We start from the raw sequence: 21,732 nt of genomic DNA on the forward strand, positions 1-21,732 counted from the left end.
GCGGATGTGGCAAAGTATGATCAAACTGTCGGACCGGTCTTTAAACATTGACACCTATTCATGAAGATGATCTTCTAATTTGAGTTCGAAGCACGCTTTCGTGTCCAGGTGTGTAAATCGACGTTTTATAAATACGTGTCCATATTGTGCCTACAGGTAAGCGCTTCAATGAAGAGCATTCAATAATACATATACGTATGTATAGTGCTTTGAATCTATGATTTGCGAGACGAGCAATTTAAAATGTATAAATCGTGTGTAATTTATAAACGATTTCTTAAGGTAGAAATTTATGAAATTCTCTTTAGGCACTTGAAATATTTTACGAAATAAAAATAATATTTACAAATTAAATAATATTAATTACAGGCAGAGTTTCAAGCATCCTCGGCAAATTTTTAATTAGACGCTTTTTCTAAAATTATTAAATTATAATACTGAAATGAGTAGCTATATTTTTAACATTAATGTATTACTATGAAACGTGTAATATATTATATTAATAATTCTTACACATATGAACTCATTAAGGATTCTGTTTCTTGATATATGTTGGAATTCTGAGAACCGTATCTCATTTCTATAAAACCTCGTTTTTCCCGGAATTCTACATTTTTATACCTACATTGATTCCAAATGGAGTAATGTATATTTTTCTACGAAATAACTACTTATTTAAATTAAATTCAGTATCTCCTATGCAATCATTATCATATATATGATATTTTAATTTTAATGTATGTACTAATAAAGTATAATTTTGATTATATTATTTTCTCTTAGAAAACTTACAATTTTTTATAGTTTTCAATTTTAGAAAAAACACATTTTTCCAAATTAGATTTAACTAGAAAATTTAATCGTATAATTTGTTTGGACTTTTTTAATGTGAATGTACCTATAACATATTTATTAATTTTAAATCTTCCGTTGCAAAAAAGCGTAATCCCAATGCGTTAGAGCGGGGTAAAACACAATGAACAGCTAGTAAGTAAGTATTGAGGTGTTTCATCGTTTACTTAAAAGTTGAAATCAAAACCTGTCAATCAGTGACATATATTTTATAAATAATTAATCATCTTACAATAAACATATGTCACTATGCACGACCTATTTTAAACATTTATTGGTGAGATTAAAAAAATCTAAAAAACTTAATATCTGATGATCAATTTGAATTATATTTATATCATAATCACTAATTCTGATCTCCCAGACACATTAGAAATTCAAAAACACAAGGGTCTATAATGGATTTAAATCTAGATCTTTCAGGTATTTGTCGCCGACCTGTACCATTTTTGGAATAGTTTATAATGTTTATTGAATTTTGTTTCTCACCTGCAGTCTCCGTGGCAGAGATAGACTTAATAATTTCGCAAACCAAAAGTTCATCATCCCAGATTTAGAAACTGAAAAAACAGTAATAAAATTATAATTGTAGTGGTACATTAATACAATAAAATAAAATATTTTTTATGGTACACTAATTTAATACGCTTTTTATAAATTATCAAATTTATTTAAGATTTTATCGAAAATCCTTTTTTGATTTTTCTATTTTTATCCCTTCCGCTACTGGCAACACTGAGCGTACTGTCAGTGCAGCCGGCCGATTAACGATGGCTGCGTTGTGGTGTAGTCGTCGATTATTGAGTCGATCCAGGATTCCACCTTTAACGAGACAAACCGGATATATTGTTTTGTAAGAAACGGACATTTTTACCATCGAACCTAACCTCAAATCGCAGCAATGCGCCACGACTTGTTTCATAATATTGTGTAAAGTTAAGGTGACCAGAGGTCCTCCTTAAAAATGTTGTCCTTTGTCCACCTTAAACACAAATGCCAGAGGTGATGTTTTTTTAGCTTCTGCAGCATCCGTAAATGAACAAAAATTTCTGAAACTATTAGCTCTGATATTTTCGAAAGCTGGTCACCTTAATAAAATATATATTATTTATTATTTAATAATTGCTAATTAAAACATTTCAGACTTCCTGAAATCGGCGAAGATGTCTCTGAAAAGGAAAATGCTATCGTAAACCGGGAAGGCCTGCCTCATTTTAACGATGTTATGATAGAGAAATGCGTCATAACTACATTGAGACAGTCGTTCACTGTAGAAGAGAGCGTAAAGGACTTCGAAAGTAAAGGAAAAGTATCTAATATATTCGATGAATTACTGATCCCGATCGAGCATATGGAAACTCCTCTAGAGTTAACATGGGGCATAGCTAAAACGCTCTATTTGGGTAATAATTCTTCAATGCCCACCAAATCTTACTTGCAAATACACGAAAAAGCCGGCAGTGCGAAAGCTATGAAATTTACCAATAAATTCATTTACGATTCTGTCGTGGAGGCGATGAATAGTAACAAATCTTTTACAGACGAACAACAAAGAGTGCTTAAAAAATATGAATTAGAAGGTAGACTAAACGGGTTATTGTTGAATAACGACGATATGTTGTTATTTAAGAAATATAGCAGCGATATGAGCCAAGAGATGAACCATTTAAGACAGAAACATAAAATAGCGATTAATCAATATTCTCATACGTTGTCCAACCCTGAAATTATCAAACATTTTCCTCTGGATTTATTAAAAAATATGTCTGACGATAAAAACGAACCGATGCGCGGTCCGTGGAAAGTTTCTCATCAACCCAATGTTTATGATAGTTTTATGGAACATTGTCCGAATAAGACTTTGAGACACAACGCTTGGCATTCTTATATTCGCTTGTGTTCGAATCGCTCCGAAAGGAGTCTCGTCACGAGCAGTAATATAGAAAAGATACGATTCTTAAGACGGTTGAAGGCGAATTTGTTGGGATACGAATCGTTCGCCGATATGAGCATGGAAACGAAGATGGCCGGAAATTTAAAGAATGTTAAATCTGTTCTATCTTCTTTATTGGAGAGGGCGAGGTTGACGCAAGATATAGAAATGGAGCGTTTGGAAGATTTCGCACACGATTTAGGTCAGAATGACAAAATAGAAGAATGCGACGTAGAATATTGGAAGAGAGAGCAAAAAAAGACACTGTATCTATACGACGAAGAAGAAATGCGAGACTATTTCCCTCTCCCGGTCGTCTTTCAAGGGCTCATAGAATTGACTTCTAAGTTGTTTGATATAAAAATAACCGAGCGATCTAAAGTCAGCGTTTGGCACGAAGACGTCAAGTTCTATGAAATATTCCAATCAAACAGCTCGACTCCGATCGCTTCGTTTTATTTAGATCCATACGCAAGAACAGACGAAAAAGTAAGCTATGGAACCGAATCAGGTTGGATGGTTCCGATTTCCAATCGAAGCACTTTAGTGCGAACTAAACCGATGGCGAGCCTAATTTTTAATTTTTCCGTTCCAATATACGGGAAACCGTCTTTATTAACGTTTCCAGAAGTCACGTTACTATTTTTCAGATTCGGTCAGGCTTTACGACATTTATTAACCCAAGCTAACTATTCCAGCACTGCCGGATTATCAAACGTGGAATGGGACGCAGTTTTTGTTTCCGGTTACGTAATGACGAACTGGCTACACGAACCTCACGTATTAAAAGCCATCAGTAGTCACTATACAACGCAAGAATCGCTATCTAATGAAATGATATTTAATTTAAACCAAGCCAGTAAACATATGGCCGGTTACGATCTATGCAAAGAGCTGTATAAAGCATCTTTAGATCTTGAATTACATTCTACGAAAAAATACTGGAGAGACTTGGTGAAGGAAATATGGCCAAAGTATCATACTCTACCTTACGACCAAAACGATTGTCATCCTTGCACGTTTGTCAAGATTTTCTGTGACGAATGGGGTGCGGCGTATTATTCTTATATATGGTCTCGCATGCTCGCAGCCGACGCATACGGTGCCTTCCAAGAAGTCAACGATGATGAGAAGAAAGTTTTAGAAGTGGGACGTCGATTCCGAGACACATTTTTAGGCTTGGGAGGATCTTGCGATTCGAACGAAGTCTTCAGGAGATTTAGAGGAAGAGATCCGTCTCACAAGTCATTATTGCAAATGCTAGGTCTTATCAAGGCAGAATGAAATAAAACTAGCGTATAGTTATAGTTTTCATTGTTATGTTTTTAATATAATATATTGAATAAAATGCTATGAAAAATATATTAAAATCTTTACAATTTCTAATCAGAATCTGGATCCTGCTCCCATGCCTTCTCCATATTATACATATCTTCCTTTATCTTCTCATCGTCCGGTTGAAGCTTAACAGCAACCTTCATTTCATCGATCGCTTTACTCAACATACCAATTCTTGTCAGGGCGGCTGCTCTTCTAACTATACATTTAACTCGACTCTTTAAATTCAGTTCACAATGCGGTACCATTAAACCAAGCGCAACCGAACAATCTTCAACCTGAATATAAAATAATACATTTATAAACATAGTCATATACAATTCAATAAATAAATTACATACACATTTATGAAAGTTTCCCAGAGCAAATTGAGCCACTGCTCTATTAGCGTAAAGACTCGGTAACTTATCAGATAACTTTATTCCGTGCGTATAAGCATTCAAAGCTCCAAAATAGTTCCCGGTTCTATATAATTCATCTCCTTTATCCTTACACCATTGTGGATCATGTTCTTCGGGTCTCAAATCTTCAGAAATAAAACCTAAAATGATATTAAATAAAATAGGGTGTTATTTTAAGAGATATGTATATTTAAATAAATACTTTGTTCTATAAAACGAATTTTTTGTGCATTTATATATATCTTCGGAAAAAGATTCGTTACAGAGAGTTATTCATTAGGTGTTCACTTTTGACAAATGCTTGCTTGCACCTAATCTGTCCTACAGTAATGCACAAACAATTCATTTTATGGAACAATTATTTAATATATCGCTAAATAAATATATTATATAATTGTTTTAAGACTGTATTACTGTCCATTTAGCAATAAATAGACAATATAAATCACATTCAAAACAAACAATTTTCGTCTACAATGTGTTTCAATAATCAAAAAATAATACACAGTATATAAGAAAAAATTTGTTTTATTTTTCTTCTTTTCTTTCTTTATCTGCAATCTGTCTCTAGCGAGGACAATAAGCAGCCTTTATGTCAAACTGAATTAGCTCATAGAGGGAGAAGCATACTAGCTCAAGACTTGTTGAAGATCGAATGAAGCGCATCTAAACCAAATTTTATCAAATAGAAGATCGCAAAAAACAATTATCCTTTCTCAGAAGCTGGGAACGCTCGGTAACAAGCGTTCGATGTAACGAGCTTTCTTGAAAACAAAAAAGAGTCAAACTACAAGTATATTGTTGAAGATAAGTTGAAAAAATTCAAGATCTTGAGCTGTAGTATGAGTTCAAAAGTATATTTTCTCCATTCACATCTGGACTACTTTCCTGAAAATTTGGGTACAGTAAGTGAGATGCAAGGTGAAAGATTTCACCTGGACATAAAGATAATGGAAATGCGATACCAAAGAAGATAGAATGCATAAAAATCAATTACCAAAATTAAACAATTTTCAAAAAGTAGTTTCTTGCAGGCCTGTGTAATACACTGTAAAATATGTAAATGAACTGAAATGAACCGGACAAGCTCCATATAGCTGACAATTAATAGAGCAACGTGTAATCTAGATCTACATAGCACATCAAAAGAGGACGCGATTGTGACTTTTGAAAATGTTCCGGAACCCTAAACTAGAAATCCTCGAAAAAATGATTGTCAACAGCATCCTTCAGTAGTTTGAATAAATGCTTAGGGACATGCAATTTTCTGCAAGAATTCAATGAATCGTGTCAAAAAGTTCCCAAAATAAAGGTTCTGGTATACAAGAACAAATGGTAACCAAATATCCTCATGTAAAGGTATCTCAAGAATCTTTTCTAAACTTTTACAATTAACATGGAATATTTAATTACTCAGGTTACTTAAACTATAGATCCTAATTTAATAATGGTGTGAGATTTATTGAATTAAGATCTATCTTTAGCTGTAGAGCTTACTTTGTTTATAAATATATGTACTATAATTTTAATACGTACCGCTAGCCCTCCTAGCATCGTTTACCTTCTTCAGCCAAATATCTTCTTCTCTAGATGAAGATTCTCGTTTAGGAGTAGGAAAAGTGCGTTCTGTAAACTTAATAAATAAAGTTCCTCCTTGTCGAAGCGGTGGAATGGCATTTTTAATAACTTTATCTTCAACTTTCAGTCGAGATTTGCTTTTAGCAACTGTATTATTATTCCCATTGCTTATTAATGATACCTTGGGTGTGCTTTTCTCTATGCATTTCTTTCTCCAATCATCAAATTCGCCCATTGCATGTTTTCTCTCATTGTCCCGTCTCGCATCTATTGCCTCCATATCTCTTTTATCATCGCTCATAGCTTCTCGGACAGCAAACTTTTGTAAATTATCCTTATTCTGAATTTTTTCATCCAACATCTTTCTTGTCTTAGTTTGCACTTCCAGTATGGCCATTTCCTTTAATTTTATTTTATCCGATTTATTATATTCACATTCTAAAGTTCCCCAATTTGCGTACACTTCTTTAGGCAGTTCAAAAAAAGCTTCGGTGTCTGTGAACGTACATTTACTGTCTACATCGTTCACTTTATTTAACAAAAAGACTTCAAATAAAAATGGCGGATAGCACATTTTTAAAAACGACGTTGATATAAAAATGTCTACTTTACTACTGTGAACGCCATTTAATGGAACTGAGATGTAAATCACATTTTCAGATTGCCTCCAGGTGTAGTTTTTAACTAAAATAGCCATGATTGTAATGAATAATATTGTAGTATTATTTGTTGCTAAGGAACACTCTCAATAGCAATTCTTTATTGATCAAACATTATTTCTAAAGTTAGGGTCGCTTTCAGGAGTTGAACGCCCATGTGAAAATATTGATCGATTTATTTAAATAACAGTCGTATATGCTTTTTGCCATTATTCATTAATTCCATATTTTTGAAAAAGTGCATCAGTGATAACTGATGACCTTTCGTTTATTTTTTATGATATAAATAAAGTGTAGATTAATTTCAGCAGTGGTTCTCCTGTCACTTAAAATATACGACGCGGGATTATGAATTTACACGGCCATTTTAAACACGATGCAAGCATAAAGTAGTAAAAAACTGCTTTAATTTTACTTGCTTTATGTTTTTGCTTTTTGAATAAATATGTATTACAATTTTGGTATCGGGGAATTACATACATATTTAATAAATTTGCAGTAAATATATTTATCTTAACAGCAATCATGAACGGGGTGACTAATCCAGATAATTTATTTTTAATATTTTCGCAGTCGAAAAATTGCTATTTTTAGTACCTACTAAATCGTAGGGCTGGCCTGAGGGACGGGCAGTCTGGTATGTGGATTGGTTAGTATTGAGGTCTGAATCCAAAACACGTGTACTTTTGTCCAGGTATTTATTGAGCTCGGTACATTTCAATCGTTTTGTAAGATCGGTCGGAGTCGACTGATGAAAATATTAACATTTCCGAACGCCGTGAGATGGCGTTCGCGAACGCACACAGCAGTCGAAACAGACGTCAACGTATATACTACTACTTATGTGTATCTTAAGAACTAAAATTTGATCTTAAAATAGATCATTTCTTTAAATCAGTATTTTCAAATTCTATACATTTATTGATTACAATTATTATGGGGACCGATTTAAATTTGTTATGGCCAAAACTGGTCGGCATTTGAGTAGCACTAGCGTGACGATTTTCTCTCTACACTAGCAACCTTTAAGGCGTTCGGACGCATCTTCTCGCGTCTGCCCTTTACAATGTAAACAGCTCATATCTTCAATAAAACATTACTGCAGCGGCTCGATCTGTGTCTAATTGCCACCCGTCACCATCACCGTCCCTAAATTATATTGTACATGTTAACTGATAATATTTGATGACGACCTTTATAGTTAATATTATGGTTCATAAATACACATTATATCATGCCTATAGGAATTGAAACTATTTTATTTTTTTGGAGTCGATATACATTATTAACTTGATAATAATAGGATATTGTGACAATGATTACAGTATTATTTAATACAATATATTGCTATTTAATACAAGACATGTGTCTATGAAAACGGGAGGAAGCGGGGGACAGAAAATTTATTTCTTGTCTGGGGCGCTGAATATTCTTGGGCCGGCCTTACTAGATGATTGAAATTGTTAACAAATAAACTGAAAATTATGATAAAAAATCACCGATTATACAGATCAAGTAGGACATTGTTTTGTTTTGTTTCTTTTTGAACTTATTGAATCAAATTAAGTTGTTTCAAATGCATAGAAACTTAATTATTTAATAAATATAACTCTCTTTATAAAAATGGCAATTTTGAAAAAAATATTTATTTTAATAATATATTTATTTTACTTTAAAATAATGTCTGCTAATTAAAAAAAATAAAATTAGTTTATTCATATTTAAGATTTCTTTTCGATATAAGTTGTAAAGAACATGGCCAACTTTTTTGCTTTTATGTTCATTGTGTCACAACACACACGCGTGCTCGCTTCGTTGTTGACGTCTTGTTACTTCAATAAATTAAGGATGTATCTGAAGTACTTTTTGAACGAAAAAGGAGAGCGAGTGTATACTCTCAAGGTTTGAAGTTAATTTATTGTTTTTTGTTCTACTTAGCGCTGTTAAAAATCATAATGTAAAACTTAACCTCAAAAGTTTAAAATGGCATAAACCATATACTGAGCGAGATAAAATGACATTAGATAGCTTATGTTTTGTACTATTACGTACGTTAACTGTTTTCTACCTGATTGTGTAGTGTTAGTTTTTAACCATGCTACTTAAATTAAAAAAATAACATTAACGTACTATGGTGACCAATCATCTTACTTTTTTGAGTTCTATCCTCCCAATTGTCTTCCTTTTCGAAATTTGAAGACTATTATGTAAATCTTTGCGCTAGCAGCCGGCACCCCCTTTCCCGAACTTAGTACAGCTCATGGGAGCGCGCTGAACGTACTTGACTGTGGAATTCCCGAAATGCGATGCGGCACATACGCGCGCAGTAGACTCGCGGTATTTTTTCTTCAGTGATTAGTCGATGATTTGTAGTAGGACGTTTGTACAAAACGGCCTTTATGAAATCTCCCATTATTTGTAACGTAGTGTTTGGCGGTCAACCTTCGTTTACGTAGCTAAACCCTTCTAGAAGACATCGGTACTTGTCTCGAGTGCGTGCCCTGGAGGTGGTTGATCAGACAAGAGGAGATATGTTAGACCGAGAGTCGAATGTGTCGAGTGAGTTTTTGGTACTGCGTTACATTCGCATTCAGGTGCGTCAAACGTATTCCTACTCCACACGTTAGAGGGGGCAGCAGGATTACGGCGTCATTGTAGATAGCCGCTTAGTTCGCGAGCTTAGCTTAGCAGGGCTTCATATTTCCGTCTGCTGTGTCTTCTGACTGACGATGTATATGGGTTGCTTTTGTGTAGAAGCGGATGTTGAATAATAAAAAAAACAAATGCTAGATATTAACACATTGTTGTCGGGTGATTTCGCGCATTGTCTTAAGCCTGGCGCGGGCCATTTTTTAGCAGCCGCGGAATTTTTCGGAAACGAAGAATTTCCGCGTTTTTTTTCGGAAACTCGCCACAACTTTTATACTATACAATATAAAATTATGAAATTTTAAACACAGACTTACCATAAACAGTACTATCAAATGAAGAAGAAACTGGAGGTTGACAGTTTTATATTTACTGGAAACTTGCGTTTATTTTGCACATAAAAGTACTATAAAAATGTATGTAATAAAAAATCGAATTAAACACTAAATAAAACTAAAATATGTCACAATTTGTTTTTATGAATAGTTTTTCAAGGTATGATATCTCTAAAAACACGTACCGCTTTGTAGAGGTATGTCAAAAGGTACATAGCCACACTTTTGGTCCAATCATCAATAATCAGAAAATTCATCGTCATATTTATTTTCATCGGGGGAAAACATTTCGGGGTGTAAAACTATTTTTTAGAGACAACCGAACGACGGAACATTTACGCGTAACTGTAATGATGTATTTTTTTTTATAACAAGTCAGATGTCGCAATGACCGTTGCTTGTTATCTACCCTAGGTCAAGTTTCATTGGAATTTGTTTTGTTTTCTCACTCCCGACCATCCCTTCTTTTACATCAGGTAGAAAGTAATTCCTCGAAGCATCTTGAATAGAATTGAACATAATGGAAGATATTTGGGATAACAGGAACTTTTTATAGTTCGTTATTTAATTTTTTGTACGGTATAAAAATTCGATATCAAAATTAGTACAATACTTGGTGGAACTGTAATAAATCCGACGACGAATAAAATAATGTCTTTATTAAATATCAAAGCAGTGACATCTAGCTGCTGACAACAAAAATAAATGCAGTTAAAATTACACGGATAAACACGTGAGCCGACTTCTAGCAACAGACTACCAAAAACGGATTTTTACGGGTCCCGCAATCCAGCAGCAGTACCGCAAAAACGGAAAAATCCGTGTCCCGACAACAATGTGTTAAAATAGACGATAGTTATGTTTTTGCAGAAATTAGAAGACAATCTATTTTTAACTTTAAAAAAATTAAAACAATGGAAAAATCAGTACGTTGAAATTGATGAAAAATGGGTGAAGATATTCAGCCATTTCAAGAAGGAACGTATTCTGTGTGAAAATTTATTTAGTCTTGTTCAATTAACATTATGTTGCCCTGGATGAAAGAGTTTTTTCAATTGCTAATGATTTTTGGAAAAGAGAAATCTAGGTTCAATGTGGATACTAGCTGCAGTACTTGCTGTCTATAAAATTCAATATGAGAGATAATTCGTGTTCCGATATTTCTAACATTGACAAAAAATATTCATTCAGTAGAGAAGTACTCATTTAAATAATAATTATAAATAGGGACGAAAACATAAGTGCAATATAAAATGTTACATGTGTCTTTATTACGTATTTTGTATGCTAGTGTATTATTGCAACGAATAAAATGTTTCTTTTACTTATGAATTTTTCCTCCTTTTCATTGTAAAAAAGTTAGTCATCTTATTAATAAATATTTTCTCTTTCAGCGCGTCGATCCCCAAAATAATCCTACTTTATCAGCTCATCCGGGTATGTATCTAATATATCTGTTTATTATATGAGTAATTTGTGTGCTAATCTATTTATTATTTCTTTAGCTCGCTTCTCACCTCAAGATGCTTATTCAAAACAAAGGATTATCATAAAGAAACGATTCGGCTTACTGTTGACCCAACAGCCTGAACCAGCATATTGATCTTTGATTTAATTTTATTATGCTTAACTTTTTAATATCAGTCTGTACAATCGTTTTAAGTGCAAAGATGAATGTAAGATATCCAATTAAAATACATTGAAAATCTATATAGTTCTTTTTATAAACTTGGACGGGGTACTGAATTATTTTTTAAGCGCACATGCTTATGAATATAACACTATTTCATATTCGATTAGTTTGTTGGGTAAAGCAAAAAGAAATGTATCTTTTTAGTAAAAAAATATACAATATTTATTCCAAAAGATAATTTCCATTGTTATTTATGATATTTTGTCAAAATTTGAACAATTTTTGATGCCTTTTTTGTAAAATTCTTGCTGTTTTAATTTAAAAAAGGAATTTATATATTTTCGGACATCATCTGTTAAATTGAAATTTTCTTTTCGAAGCCAATGTTCCATAAACCGGAATAAATGATGCGGAAGTTCTAGATCCAATTTCTTTATTTTGTACCGTGTAATTTTGTAACATTGTGGTGTAAGTTGCGCCGTTGATTATTAACTAGGAATGATTGTTTTCATAATTATTCCGCCTTTAATTGCTCTGATTGAGTACAATAAAATTCGGCTGTGATGGTGTGACCAGGTTTTAATAATTCATAATGGATAACATCTATAATAACCCATCAGACATAAAGATAATCGATATATTGAAACTAGCATTTGGCCTGGAAAAAGTCATTGTTTTTTATGTGGATTAATAAAAAGGATCCATTTTTCGTCTCCAGTAATTATCTCAAAAAAGCAGCGAAGACCGAATTACAAAGCCGACTGCGGAACACAAACTCCTAGCCTATGTTTTTTGCTGAGCCTTTCAAATGCTCTTTTACCTTCGACCAGGGACAGTTAATTTCTTCAGATAATTCTTTGATGGTTTTTCGCGGATATGATTCTACCAGTGAACAAAGTAACATATAAAAAACAACATTTCTTTTCGCTCCCTTCCCTCCACTTCCCCTATCCAACTCCCTTCTCCATAAGGGATAGTGATGTCGGAGACCATCAGTGTCAGACATCAGACGTCACCCGGACGATCAAGGAAGGAGGCCTGTCCGCGCAGCGTGCAGGCGCGAAAGCTAGGCTGGGTTTTAACCGGAAACTCCCGAGCCTAATGGAACCGTGGGAGGAGGGCGTGGGCCCAATAAAAAAAAATTCTTTTCGCTTTACCTAATATATGTAAACAAATATAATCAGAACAATAGGTAAAGGTGATGACTAATATTTGAATAATATAATATTTGGGTTTGAATCCCAATGTATCTTATTTTCTATTCCAATAAAAACAATAAAATCAATAAAAACAAAGATGTTAAAATTGATACAAATATTGTAAAGGATTGTTTGAGAAAAAAGATTTGAAAGACTAATTAATAAGACATAATTGATCTTGAATAAAGACACCAAAACTGGAAGATTTAAGATCAGAAAAAAGCTTTTTGGTCCGATGAATCCAAATTCATAATTTTTTGTTTGAGACGCAGAGTTTATCTACAAATATTCGTTAGAGAAAGGAGTAAACAATGTTTTGTGACAACTGTTGGAAATCGAGTTAATTCATTTATAGTTTTGGGGTGTTTTAATAGTGAATATGTGCGAATTTTTCATGGAATATGAGATAATGAAAAAAGGGTGCCATTTAACATATAACAAGGAATTATTTGAAGAAATTTAGCAGTTAAATAAATACTTTCTTCTATAAGACTAATTATTTATGCATTACAATAATGATAAATAAGCATTAAATAAATGCATAGATGAGCAACATTTTATTTGTATTGTGCATTAATATATATAAGCTGCGCATTATAATTTCATTAGTGTAGTGAGCGACCGAAGCTAAGTAGCATTGGGCGTGGTAGATACTTGGATGGGTGACCGCTTACATAATTTCTGGAGTAGTTTTGTATGTTTTATTTGATAAATACCCACCTTATATGAATTAACGATTAACAACCAGTATCGCTTAAGTCACTAAAATATTATATTGGTGATAATCTTAAAAAACATTGTTTCAGAGAAAATTGCCCCTTCGTCTACACGCGCATCTGATAATCATGCGTGAACAACCGGAGTATCTCGATGGAATAGGGCAATTTAAAATTAATGTTTTCCTGAGCTTAATTAAATAAGACGTACATTTATTGGCTATTTTAGGGAACTATTTTAAGAGATATGTGCATTTAAATAAATAATTTGTCCCATAAAACGAATTGTATATGCATATATGTAAGGTAAAACTTCGGATTTTTTCTTTGGTGAATGATTTGTTGCAGAGAGTTATTCATGGGATATTCACTATCCAACAATAATGCATAAACAACTCGTTTTTTAGAACAATTATTTTATATATTCCTCATTTAAATTGTCCTCGAAATATTTTACTCATCGATTTTGGTTTTGCTTATACATAATCTTACTTCATTGGAGTAGGATAAATAGTTATTTTCTCTCATTCATCGAAGCTACTTGGAATAAGTATTTAAAAGACTTGACACTTGTTCACATAAGTCTCTAGTCAAACACTCAAAAGAGCGAGGAGAAAAATCGACTGCGAACAGCGTCACAAGCTCACTACAATAAACCAGAGACTAGAGAGACATATCACCATTACAACTTCACCCATACGAAGACTACCCTATTCATATCCCTACGCTTGATATAACCCATTTTGAAGTAGCAGCCTCTTCCGTATTCGACATTGCCACCCGAATATATATATATCGGTATGGTTTATATTTTTACAATAAAACTATATATTAAACAGCTCTTCAGATTGAATAATTCACACCATTAGGCATCAAAACTCGAAACAACCATTCCAAAATTTGCTCCTTGAAGAAAATATAGTCCTCCTGACATTTAAGCTTCCTCTTATTTAGACCAATATTGTCACAAGAGGATATAATTATAATATTTTTTTATCAAACCATGAATACTTTTGTGTCGTTGTTCAAGTTGGAAGGCATGAACAATTTAAATGGATGACGTTGAGTAATGTTATTTGGTTTACTCTTTCTTAAGAACTACTTTTCGATCTATGTATGTCATTATAATAATAAAAATACTCATTTAGAAATTATTAGCGTTAAACATTTATTCCGAATATTGAAATCAATCATATTAAATATTTGTTTATTCGACTAGAAATAATAATTTTAGAAACCAGTTATTTTTGAGCTATGTACATGTGTTTGCTCTTCTCAATATTGATCGAAAATTATTTTTTAATGAAAACAACAAATATACATTTCATGTATACTAATATATGTACTGTGGTATAAATGTGTATTATTGCAAAGCTAGTTTTAATATGAAGGCTAACATTTGTTAGTAGATACTGTAGGTAAATTTTAAAAGCTTTTCCTTGTTAATTACTGTAATAGTTCATGTACTAATTGTTTTTAAGGTTGTGAACAAATCTTTTTGGCTGACAAATGTATTTAATATATTAAAGTGGAAATCCAACTTTCATTAATTTTAATCAGTGTATTATTTGTCTCGTTTTGACTAGAACTAAATGGTTCAAGGTGGTCGAAGCTGGATGTGTACATTCCCAAAAAAATAAACTCAACCGCTAATGCCAGCGATGACTGTTTCGCTAAACTGAAAACAGGAACTTTAAGACCTTTTAAAAATACCACGCCGAGCACAACAAATTCCCGGGATGAATCTGGAAAGCATCTAGGTCACTGGAAGACCTCAATGACGGACGTTGACTCTGAAATGTTGGGAATTCCTAGGTCGTTCAACCATCGAAAATGTCTCCAGATTTAATTTCACGGACCCGACGCGTATCGTATCGTGTGATGATATTTCGACAATGGAAACGGAAATTAAAGAAATAATGCCGAAAGAATTTACAGCAACGGAAGCCCTTTTGATCATATTTTGAAACATCAGATTGCTTTTGCTTCTAATCAAGATCGACATGTAAATATGAGTAAGCAACAATCCTGATTAAAAAGTTATGAAATAGTAAAATTAATTAACTTATCGACAGATAATTTTTTTTAAAACAGTGTTATTTTAAAAGATACATAGATAAAATAATATAAAAAAATGTTAGTAGTGATTTATGGGAATTTATAATGCAAAATGTAAAATAACTTTATTTGTAAAACTATAAAATAATATCATCTGTATAATTCATAGTATCGCAATCATATTATAAATTATCAAATTGACTAACATAAATAGTCTAATTTTTATCAAATTCTACATAAAATTACAAGCTAGAAAAAAAGCATAGTTTTAAAATAAGCATATACTTTTATATTAGTGATTAAATGTCAAAGAAATATTGCATGTTACACAATCCTCATAATAATATATGAATACAATATTAAATTGCAAATTTTAGTTCTAAAGTAACTACAACATTAAATTATTTTTAATACAAGAGTAAAATAAATTAAAATTTTGCTCATTAAGAAATGAACAAATATTTTTTAAATGAACATTTCTGCTTTAAGATGTATTATTATAACAGAGATTTTTGTGTTTTGAGCCGAGTGAATTTACAGCCAAATAGACGCCAAAAAGTATATATATATGTCACTATCAGGTAGTGGAATTGAATTGATAGATATTGAAAGTCAGAAAGTCTTTCCTGGAGTGTCGAGATGTATTATTGTCGTCTGTGATTTTAGTGGAGCCGCTGGAATATGTCGTGATGTGTTATCGTAATGCTCTCTGGCCAATCCACTGATATCTTTCATGTCGATGCAGCTGTGACTCTCCTCTTCTAAAGACAGCTCTGACGAAATGCAGATAAATATGTTTGCGAGCCAATTTAATTTAAGGATAGATAGGTATAAAAAACGAGTACGGCTAGAAGAATTTAAATTTGAAAATAATAGAGCGTTGAGTGTTTTAAAAAAACATAATTTGTTTTGATTTAAAAAAAAAAGTCCACAGCTGCATAATAATAACTCAGATATTTAATTTATTTCTGGAATTTCGGCAATTATATAGTGTTTTTTTGTCGATTGTTAGTTGTTATGGTTATAACAATATATAAGCGAAATATTTAAGAGTTGCATATTCTGTGTTCCGAGCGCTGACGGAAAAGTTGGCGGATGAATGATGTCCTTGGAAGGTATTCTGAGATTTCTCGTGCTTGTCTCGATTCGCAACGTTGTCTTAAGTCGCAGGACTGTCTCTGGGCCGTCTCTGAAGCGTCTCTTCGCAGGAATGCTTTGACATATTGCTTATGCATTCCTTTATGTCCAAAAGGATTAGTTTTTCTCCTGGCCATTACGAGGGTTATCCGTTATCTACTTAGTTTCAGTCTATTGAATTAATTTATCATCTTTCTTGAGGGTTAACCCTTTTTTATATTCCATTATTTTCTTTAGTATCGCTTAAAAGTTGTTGTGTTACACAAAAACTATAGTTTTGGTGTAACACAACAACTTTTTAATATTGGTCGATTTTTGGTGATTTTAAAATTATTTTTTCTAAAATATTTCACTACAAATACTATACGAATAGTTTGATAAATCTTGGATTAACGAGTAGCTAGAAAACGGGCGAATATATTCGATTTTTGGAGTATGGAAGCAACAGTTCTATTTTTATTTTTATTGCTTAATACATATCATGATGGCTACTATACAAACAATAGTTATACGATTAAACATTAAAAAAAAGTTATGGTGCACACATAAAAGATTATATATGAGCTTCATATTTTTTTCCAGATCCACATAGAAATCGCTGAAAACATCATTGTGCTTGGCAAGCTTGTTAGGAAACTGAATGGGTCGTGCGAGAGGAGCGTTCACAACTGCTGATGCGAAGAGGGAAGCGATCACGACTCTTTTGAATTCAAAGGTTGCCGACACTGCCTCTTAGCAACTTTAAAAAGTGCTTCATTGAGTAAATGCTACGCCAAAAATGTAATGAATTGTATTCCAACTCTCTTAAAAAAATACTGTTTATAAAGATATCTCAGAAATTTATTTTGAATTCTCTTTAACAATAAGGAGTACTTCATTTCCCTTGAATTCCAGATAATGGAGCTATATTCGAGTACGTTACGTACAAGCGTATCGTACAGAATGGGAATCATCAATAAATTATTGAAGTGACACGCGCTCCGCATAATGAAACTGAGCATCCTCAATAAACTACTACAAATTTTTCGATTTAATTACGCTATAGCTGACAATTGGCACGTACATAATAGACGGTAGTACTAACGTGAAAAAAAATATGAGTTCAACTGAAAAATAATTGTTGTGTCGTAATATTGGGACAGAGCTCAAACAAATATTATAAAAAAGCTTTCACCCCAGTTAAAAAATATAGATATAATATTAAAATTATCCTATTAAAAACACACAGTTTAAAAAGCTGGTAAACGTGCTTATTTTGAAGCAGCTGTTTGATTACATTATATTAACAAAAATGTTTTTTTGTCGGCTAAGCTATTATACAATAAAATATACCCTGATATTAAAATTTATTCTTTAAAATAAAACTGAAATTCATTACACCTAAAGATCTGTGTATTTTAATATCTAACCTTGATCAACAAATATTTATATATATGTATATACATATATACCCAGATAAGAGGTTTGACTGTCCAAAAGATATTGCAAACACTAGGTGGACTGTTCTGAATTATATTTCCAAGGAAGTAAATTTAACCTATATATAACCGACCATGGTTTTGCTTACATACATCTTTAATGGCATTCGATATGTTTTTTTAGAATGGATGCATTAATAATATTTATTGTTTGCATTCATCGAAAGATTTGTTAGTTTCCTTTCGTTATCCTTGATAATTTAAACCGTTAATGATAATCCTTGTTAAAATCAATATTGATAATTTTCTATATTATAAATGGCGCATTTAGTACATTATAAATGGCGTATTCAAGCTGGCGTGACTAATTCAACAGTCTTGTGATTCAAATCGTCGCTCAAAATAAGTTGATCAAGGATATTCGCGTACACTGACGCTAATATATTTTTACCTAATAAATATGATTTTACGCTTAATGCAGGGATGGCGGAAGGGGCCGATGTGCATGAACGAATTTTATGCCTGTATAAAATATTTAATTTTATTCTGTATTGGCTCGATCGGAAATATATGCGCAAATTAATTTTCATAGAGAATCTAGTCAAGAATATAAAAAATCAGACTAATTTTTAAGCGAATCAAAGATGTATATACAACATTATTTTTAATAGAATTGAATCATTTATGTGTACACTATAATCATACAACCATGCTTTATATTTAGATCATGTGGTTTCCCTTACAAAAATCAAATTATAAACATCATGTAGATTCGAAAAGTGTGAAGAATAAGTATAAATAAATTTGTTACAATAATATTTAAAATTAAGATTATTGAACTATAAAAATGTGTTATCAAAGAGTCGATCAATGATGTTTACTACGATATAACCGGTTTTGTAACTACATAAGGTTAATCCCCGTGAATGAGCTAACTATTTTTGTATCGAATTATGCTTGACCCAAGTAAAAATCCCCGCTATGTAGTTTAGTCACAATTCGATGATGAAATTGATTTATATTTTATTGTAATACGGCAATTTGATTAAAAACAGTTTAAATCTGATACAAATGTTAGTATAAATTATTAATTTAACTCTTAAGAAAGTTTTATACTTAACTAGTTAAAGTTATGATCATTTATAAAAGAATAATATTGAAAAAGTTACAGTTATGGAAGACGTTAGTATTTTATCTTGTCTTCTTGAGAAAGAATCGATTTTTTCTTCTTTATTTATTTCAAACACATTTTGTTTAAATACTCAAAATCGAAAGTCATAGTGGGAACGCACGATCATTCACACTACGACGGCGATGATAGCATATTACAATGTCTAAGAAGTACATCAAAACCGAATTTTAATTAATAGAAGAGCGCAAAAAACAATTATCACTTCTCAGAAGTCAAAAATCTACGACAATTTTATTGCTTTTGACGTAAATTTTTGACTTCTGAGAAGTGATAATTGTTTTTGCGCTCTCTTATTGACCAAAATTCGGTTTGAATATATTTATATCACTACTTAAAATAAAAATATAAAATCGCACTTTCACAAACCTGGTATGAATGATCAGTAAGAATATATTTTATATTTTTAAATGAAACACCAAAAAGCGGACAAACCAAGAAGCATCGAATTATTTCATTTTACTTAATATAGAAAAAATAATGACAGTTTATGGTTAAAATATTCATTATGTAAATAAATATGTGTTATATTTAGCCGTAAAGAATGATATATACAGGCTTGGCCATAATAATGGGGCACCCCAATAAATTTGTTATATCTAAAAAAATCATAAAAATATAAATGAAAAACCGATCAAGGTTGTTTATTTTAAGCTTATTATTAAACACACCCTTAACTTTAATTTTAGCTGCAACTCTTTTTGGCATAATATCAACTAATGACTTGCAAGTGGACTGAGACAATTTTCTCTATTCCATCTGCAATTTTTCATTTGCAATTGTGTTGAGCAAGCTTTTCTTTTATTTTTACCCATAAATTCTCTATAGGATTTATGTCTGTAACTGTGCAGAGCATTATAAAAGCGTCAAACTTTTGAAGCAAACTAACCCCTGCTTTTTTATGGCACGGAGTGTTGTCTTGCTAGAATCGGTTGGTCTGTGCTTGGAAATATTTTTCTGTATGAATTCATTAATGTGAATTCCAACGATAGATCATAACGCTTCCGCCACTATATTTGACTTTGAGTGCTACGCAATTAGCTAGATATTTTTCTCCGACACTTCAACGCTAGTATACTACCCAAAAACGCGACAATTACCTAATATTCAAATGTCCAATCTCACTCACCTTCGAGTTTTATTTATTTCTGAAAGCCACAGTTTGTGTCAGGCAACCTCTGGGCTCCACATAGTTGAGTGTTCTTATCACCATCTGCAAAGATATGGATGAAACTATATAAACTTATCCTTTGTTTTACATAAATCGTTGGAGTATTACTATTATTATAAAAATATTTAGATTAAAATAAAATAAGGAACATTCTGAATTAAAAGAAATAAGGTTGGAGTTCCACAAAGAAGTGTCATAGGGCCGATACTATTTTTGTTGAACACGTATGATTTGCCACAAATAGAGAATTTCACAATTGCAACATTTGCAGATGATACAGTAATTTTGGAAATGGAAAAAGAAATAGCGAATATTACCGAAAAACTTTAACAAGCCGCTGAAAACAAAAAATGGAAAATAAAATTAAATAAATTTAATTAATAAATATAAAACTAATCAATTGCAAATTTTTATAAATGGCAACACAATCTCATTTTCAAATACAGGTAAATACATTATGACCTTAGACACCAAACAGCAAAATTATAGAAAGCTATATAGACTTATGGGTAGAAGCTTCAAACTATCAATATACAATAAAATCAAGATTTGATTTTAAAGAAAGCAGTTTGGGTTTACGCATACAATTCGGGCAATGAGCTAAACAAAACAATAATAATTTCAAAATAAAGTGCTACAAAACATTGTGTATACATCGTGGCCTGTGGTATAAAACGTTTTGCTGCTAAACATGAAGCGAGGCTCTAACAGCACGTCAACATCTAGACAGCAAACTCCTTAATGTGAATAACTTGAAACGGCGCTAAACGACGGAAGAGGACTAAGCCCTTCGAACTGGTCTAGTATCATTAATGAAACTTATTTACTATAAGTGATTTTTGGACGACAATGGGTGAACATAGTGATTAAAAACATTAATTGTTGATCATAAACAAGACCAGTTTCAATGGAAAAAAAATACATTCATCTTAAATTACTAAATCGGGTACAAAATAAATTTATTTTTGATATTAAATAACCATAATATATTACTTGTCAATTTATTATTCATTTATTTAATATTTAATTCAGAAAAATAAATGAATTGAATCAATCAATATGATTATTATAAAATTACTTACTATTCACAGATTAATTTATATAATAATTCCAATCACCTTGTGAGTTCCACATTCGCGAGATTACATCGGGTTGTGAATCATTATAGCTCTCATTTTTTTTTACCAATATAAACAAAAAACAAGCATTTGAATTTGAATTCATATTGAATCTATTTTATACACGTACAGTAGATTTTGTTACGAATCGACATTTTTTCAGAGACGTCTCATGATAGCCTTAGACCGCAACGTGTTAACGCCCACGCGCACTTTTCCGGAAAATCGCGTGTGACACAGCGATCGATTTTCCGTTACGATTTTCCAAACAGACTGTTGTGACGCGCCTTCTTTCTCGCTTGCACTTAGACCGTTAAAGCGAGACAGCAATACACATGGGGTAGCCAC

The 21,732-nt window shown here is 32.1% G+C and overlaps 3 protein-coding genes and 1 long non-coding RNA gene across 5 annotated transcripts; 2 read left to right on the forward strand and 2 right to left on the reverse strand.

Moving 5' to 3' along the window:
• Nucleotides 1-1,586: 1,586 nt before the first annotated feature.
• On the forward strand, nt 1,587-4,145 carry LOC148226747 (uncharacterized). The gene is made up of 2 exons (XM_088203224.1): nt 1,587-1,705; nt 1,996-4,145. The coding sequence occupies exons 1-2, from the start codon at nt 1,623-1,625 to the stop codon at nt 4,067-4,069; spliced, it is 2,157 nt and encodes a 718-aa protein (XP_088059350.1). The 5' UTR covers nt 1,587-1,622; the 3' UTR covers nt 4,070-4,145.
• On the reverse strand, nt 4,087-21,640 carry Dnaaf4 (Dynein axonemal assembly factor 4). Of its 2 annotated transcripts, none has more exons than XM_088203227.1 (3): nt 6,061-6,908; nt 4,465-4,664; nt 4,087-4,401 (listed from the first exon to the last, which is right to left on the reverse strand). In XM_088203227.1, the coding sequence occupies exons 1-3, from the start codon at nt 6,797-6,799 to the stop codon at nt 4,168-4,170; spliced, it is 1,173 nt and encodes a 390-aa protein (XP_088059353.1). In that variant the 5' UTR covers nt 6,800-6,908; the 3' UTR covers nt 4,087-4,167. The 2 variants fall into 2 exon arrangements, 1 of the variants encoding a protein (XP_088059353.1); XR_015812190.1 differs by lacking the exons at nt 4,087-4,401; nt 6,061-6,908 and adding exons at nt 20,225-20,308; nt 21,515-21,640 and having other exon boundaries at nt 4,534-4,664.
• On the forward strand, nt 8,538-11,455 carry Nop10 (Nop10 ribonucleoprotein). The gene is made up of 3 exons (XM_088204428.1): nt 8,538-8,663; nt 11,140-11,182; nt 11,251-11,455. Exons 1-3 carry the CDS (start codon nt 8,538-8,540, stop codon nt 11,346-11,348), a joined length of 267 nt encoding a protein of 88 aa, XP_088060554.1. The 3' UTR covers nt 11,349-11,455.
• Nucleotides 8,552-11,133, reverse strand: LOC148226750 (uncharacterized). Its single transcript, XR_015812341.1, has 2 exons — nt 9,931-11,133; nt 8,552-9,816 (listed from the first exon to the last, which is right to left on the reverse strand). It is a non-coding gene; the product is annotated as an uncharacterized LOC148226750 (long non-coding RNA).
• Nucleotides 21,641-21,732: the final 92 nt, after the last annotated feature.

This window comes from Plectrocnemia conspersa, unplaced genomic scaffold (assembly GCF_051122295.1).
Source record: "Plectrocnemia conspersa isolate PC_06_02 unplaced genomic scaffold, ASM5112229v1 ptg000014l, whole genome shotgun sequence".
NCBI classification, from domain to species: domain Eukaryota; kingdom Metazoa; phylum Arthropoda; class Insecta; order Trichoptera; family Polycentropodidae; genus Plectrocnemia; species Plectrocnemia conspersa.

Coding starts and splice junctions, on each gene's coding strand:
- LOC148226747 (XM_088203224.1), top strand. CDS start 1,623: ATGGCTGCGTTGTGGTGTAGTCGTCGATTATTGAGTCGATCCAGGATT. Junction 1,706..1,995: donor CAAACCGGATATATTGTTTT/GTAAGAAACGGA, acceptor AAAACATTTCAG/ACTTCCTGAAATCGGCGAAG.
- Dnaaf4 (XM_088203227.1), bottom strand. CDS start 6,799: ATGGCTATTTTAGTTAAAAACTACACCTGGAGGCAATCTGAAAATGTG. Junction 4,665..6,060: donor CGATGCTAGGAGGGCTAGCG/GTACGTATTAAA, acceptor ATATCATTTTAG/GTTTTATTTCTGAAGATTTG. Junction 4,402..4,464: donor TGGGAAACTTTCATAAATGT/GTATGTAATTTA, acceptor TTTTATATTCAG/GTTGAAGATTGTTCGGTTGC.
- Nop10 (XM_088204428.1), top strand. CDS start 8,538: ATGTTCATTGTGTCACAACACACACGCGTGCTCGCTTCGTTGTTGACG. Junction 8,664..11,139: donor AGCGAGTGTATACTCTCAAG/GTTTGAAGTTAA, acceptor TTTCTCTTTCAG/CGCGTCGATCCCCAAAATAA. Junction 11,183..11,250: donor TACTTTATCAGCTCATCCGG/GTATGTATCTAA, acceptor TTATTTCTTTAG/CTCGCTTCTCACCTCAAGAT.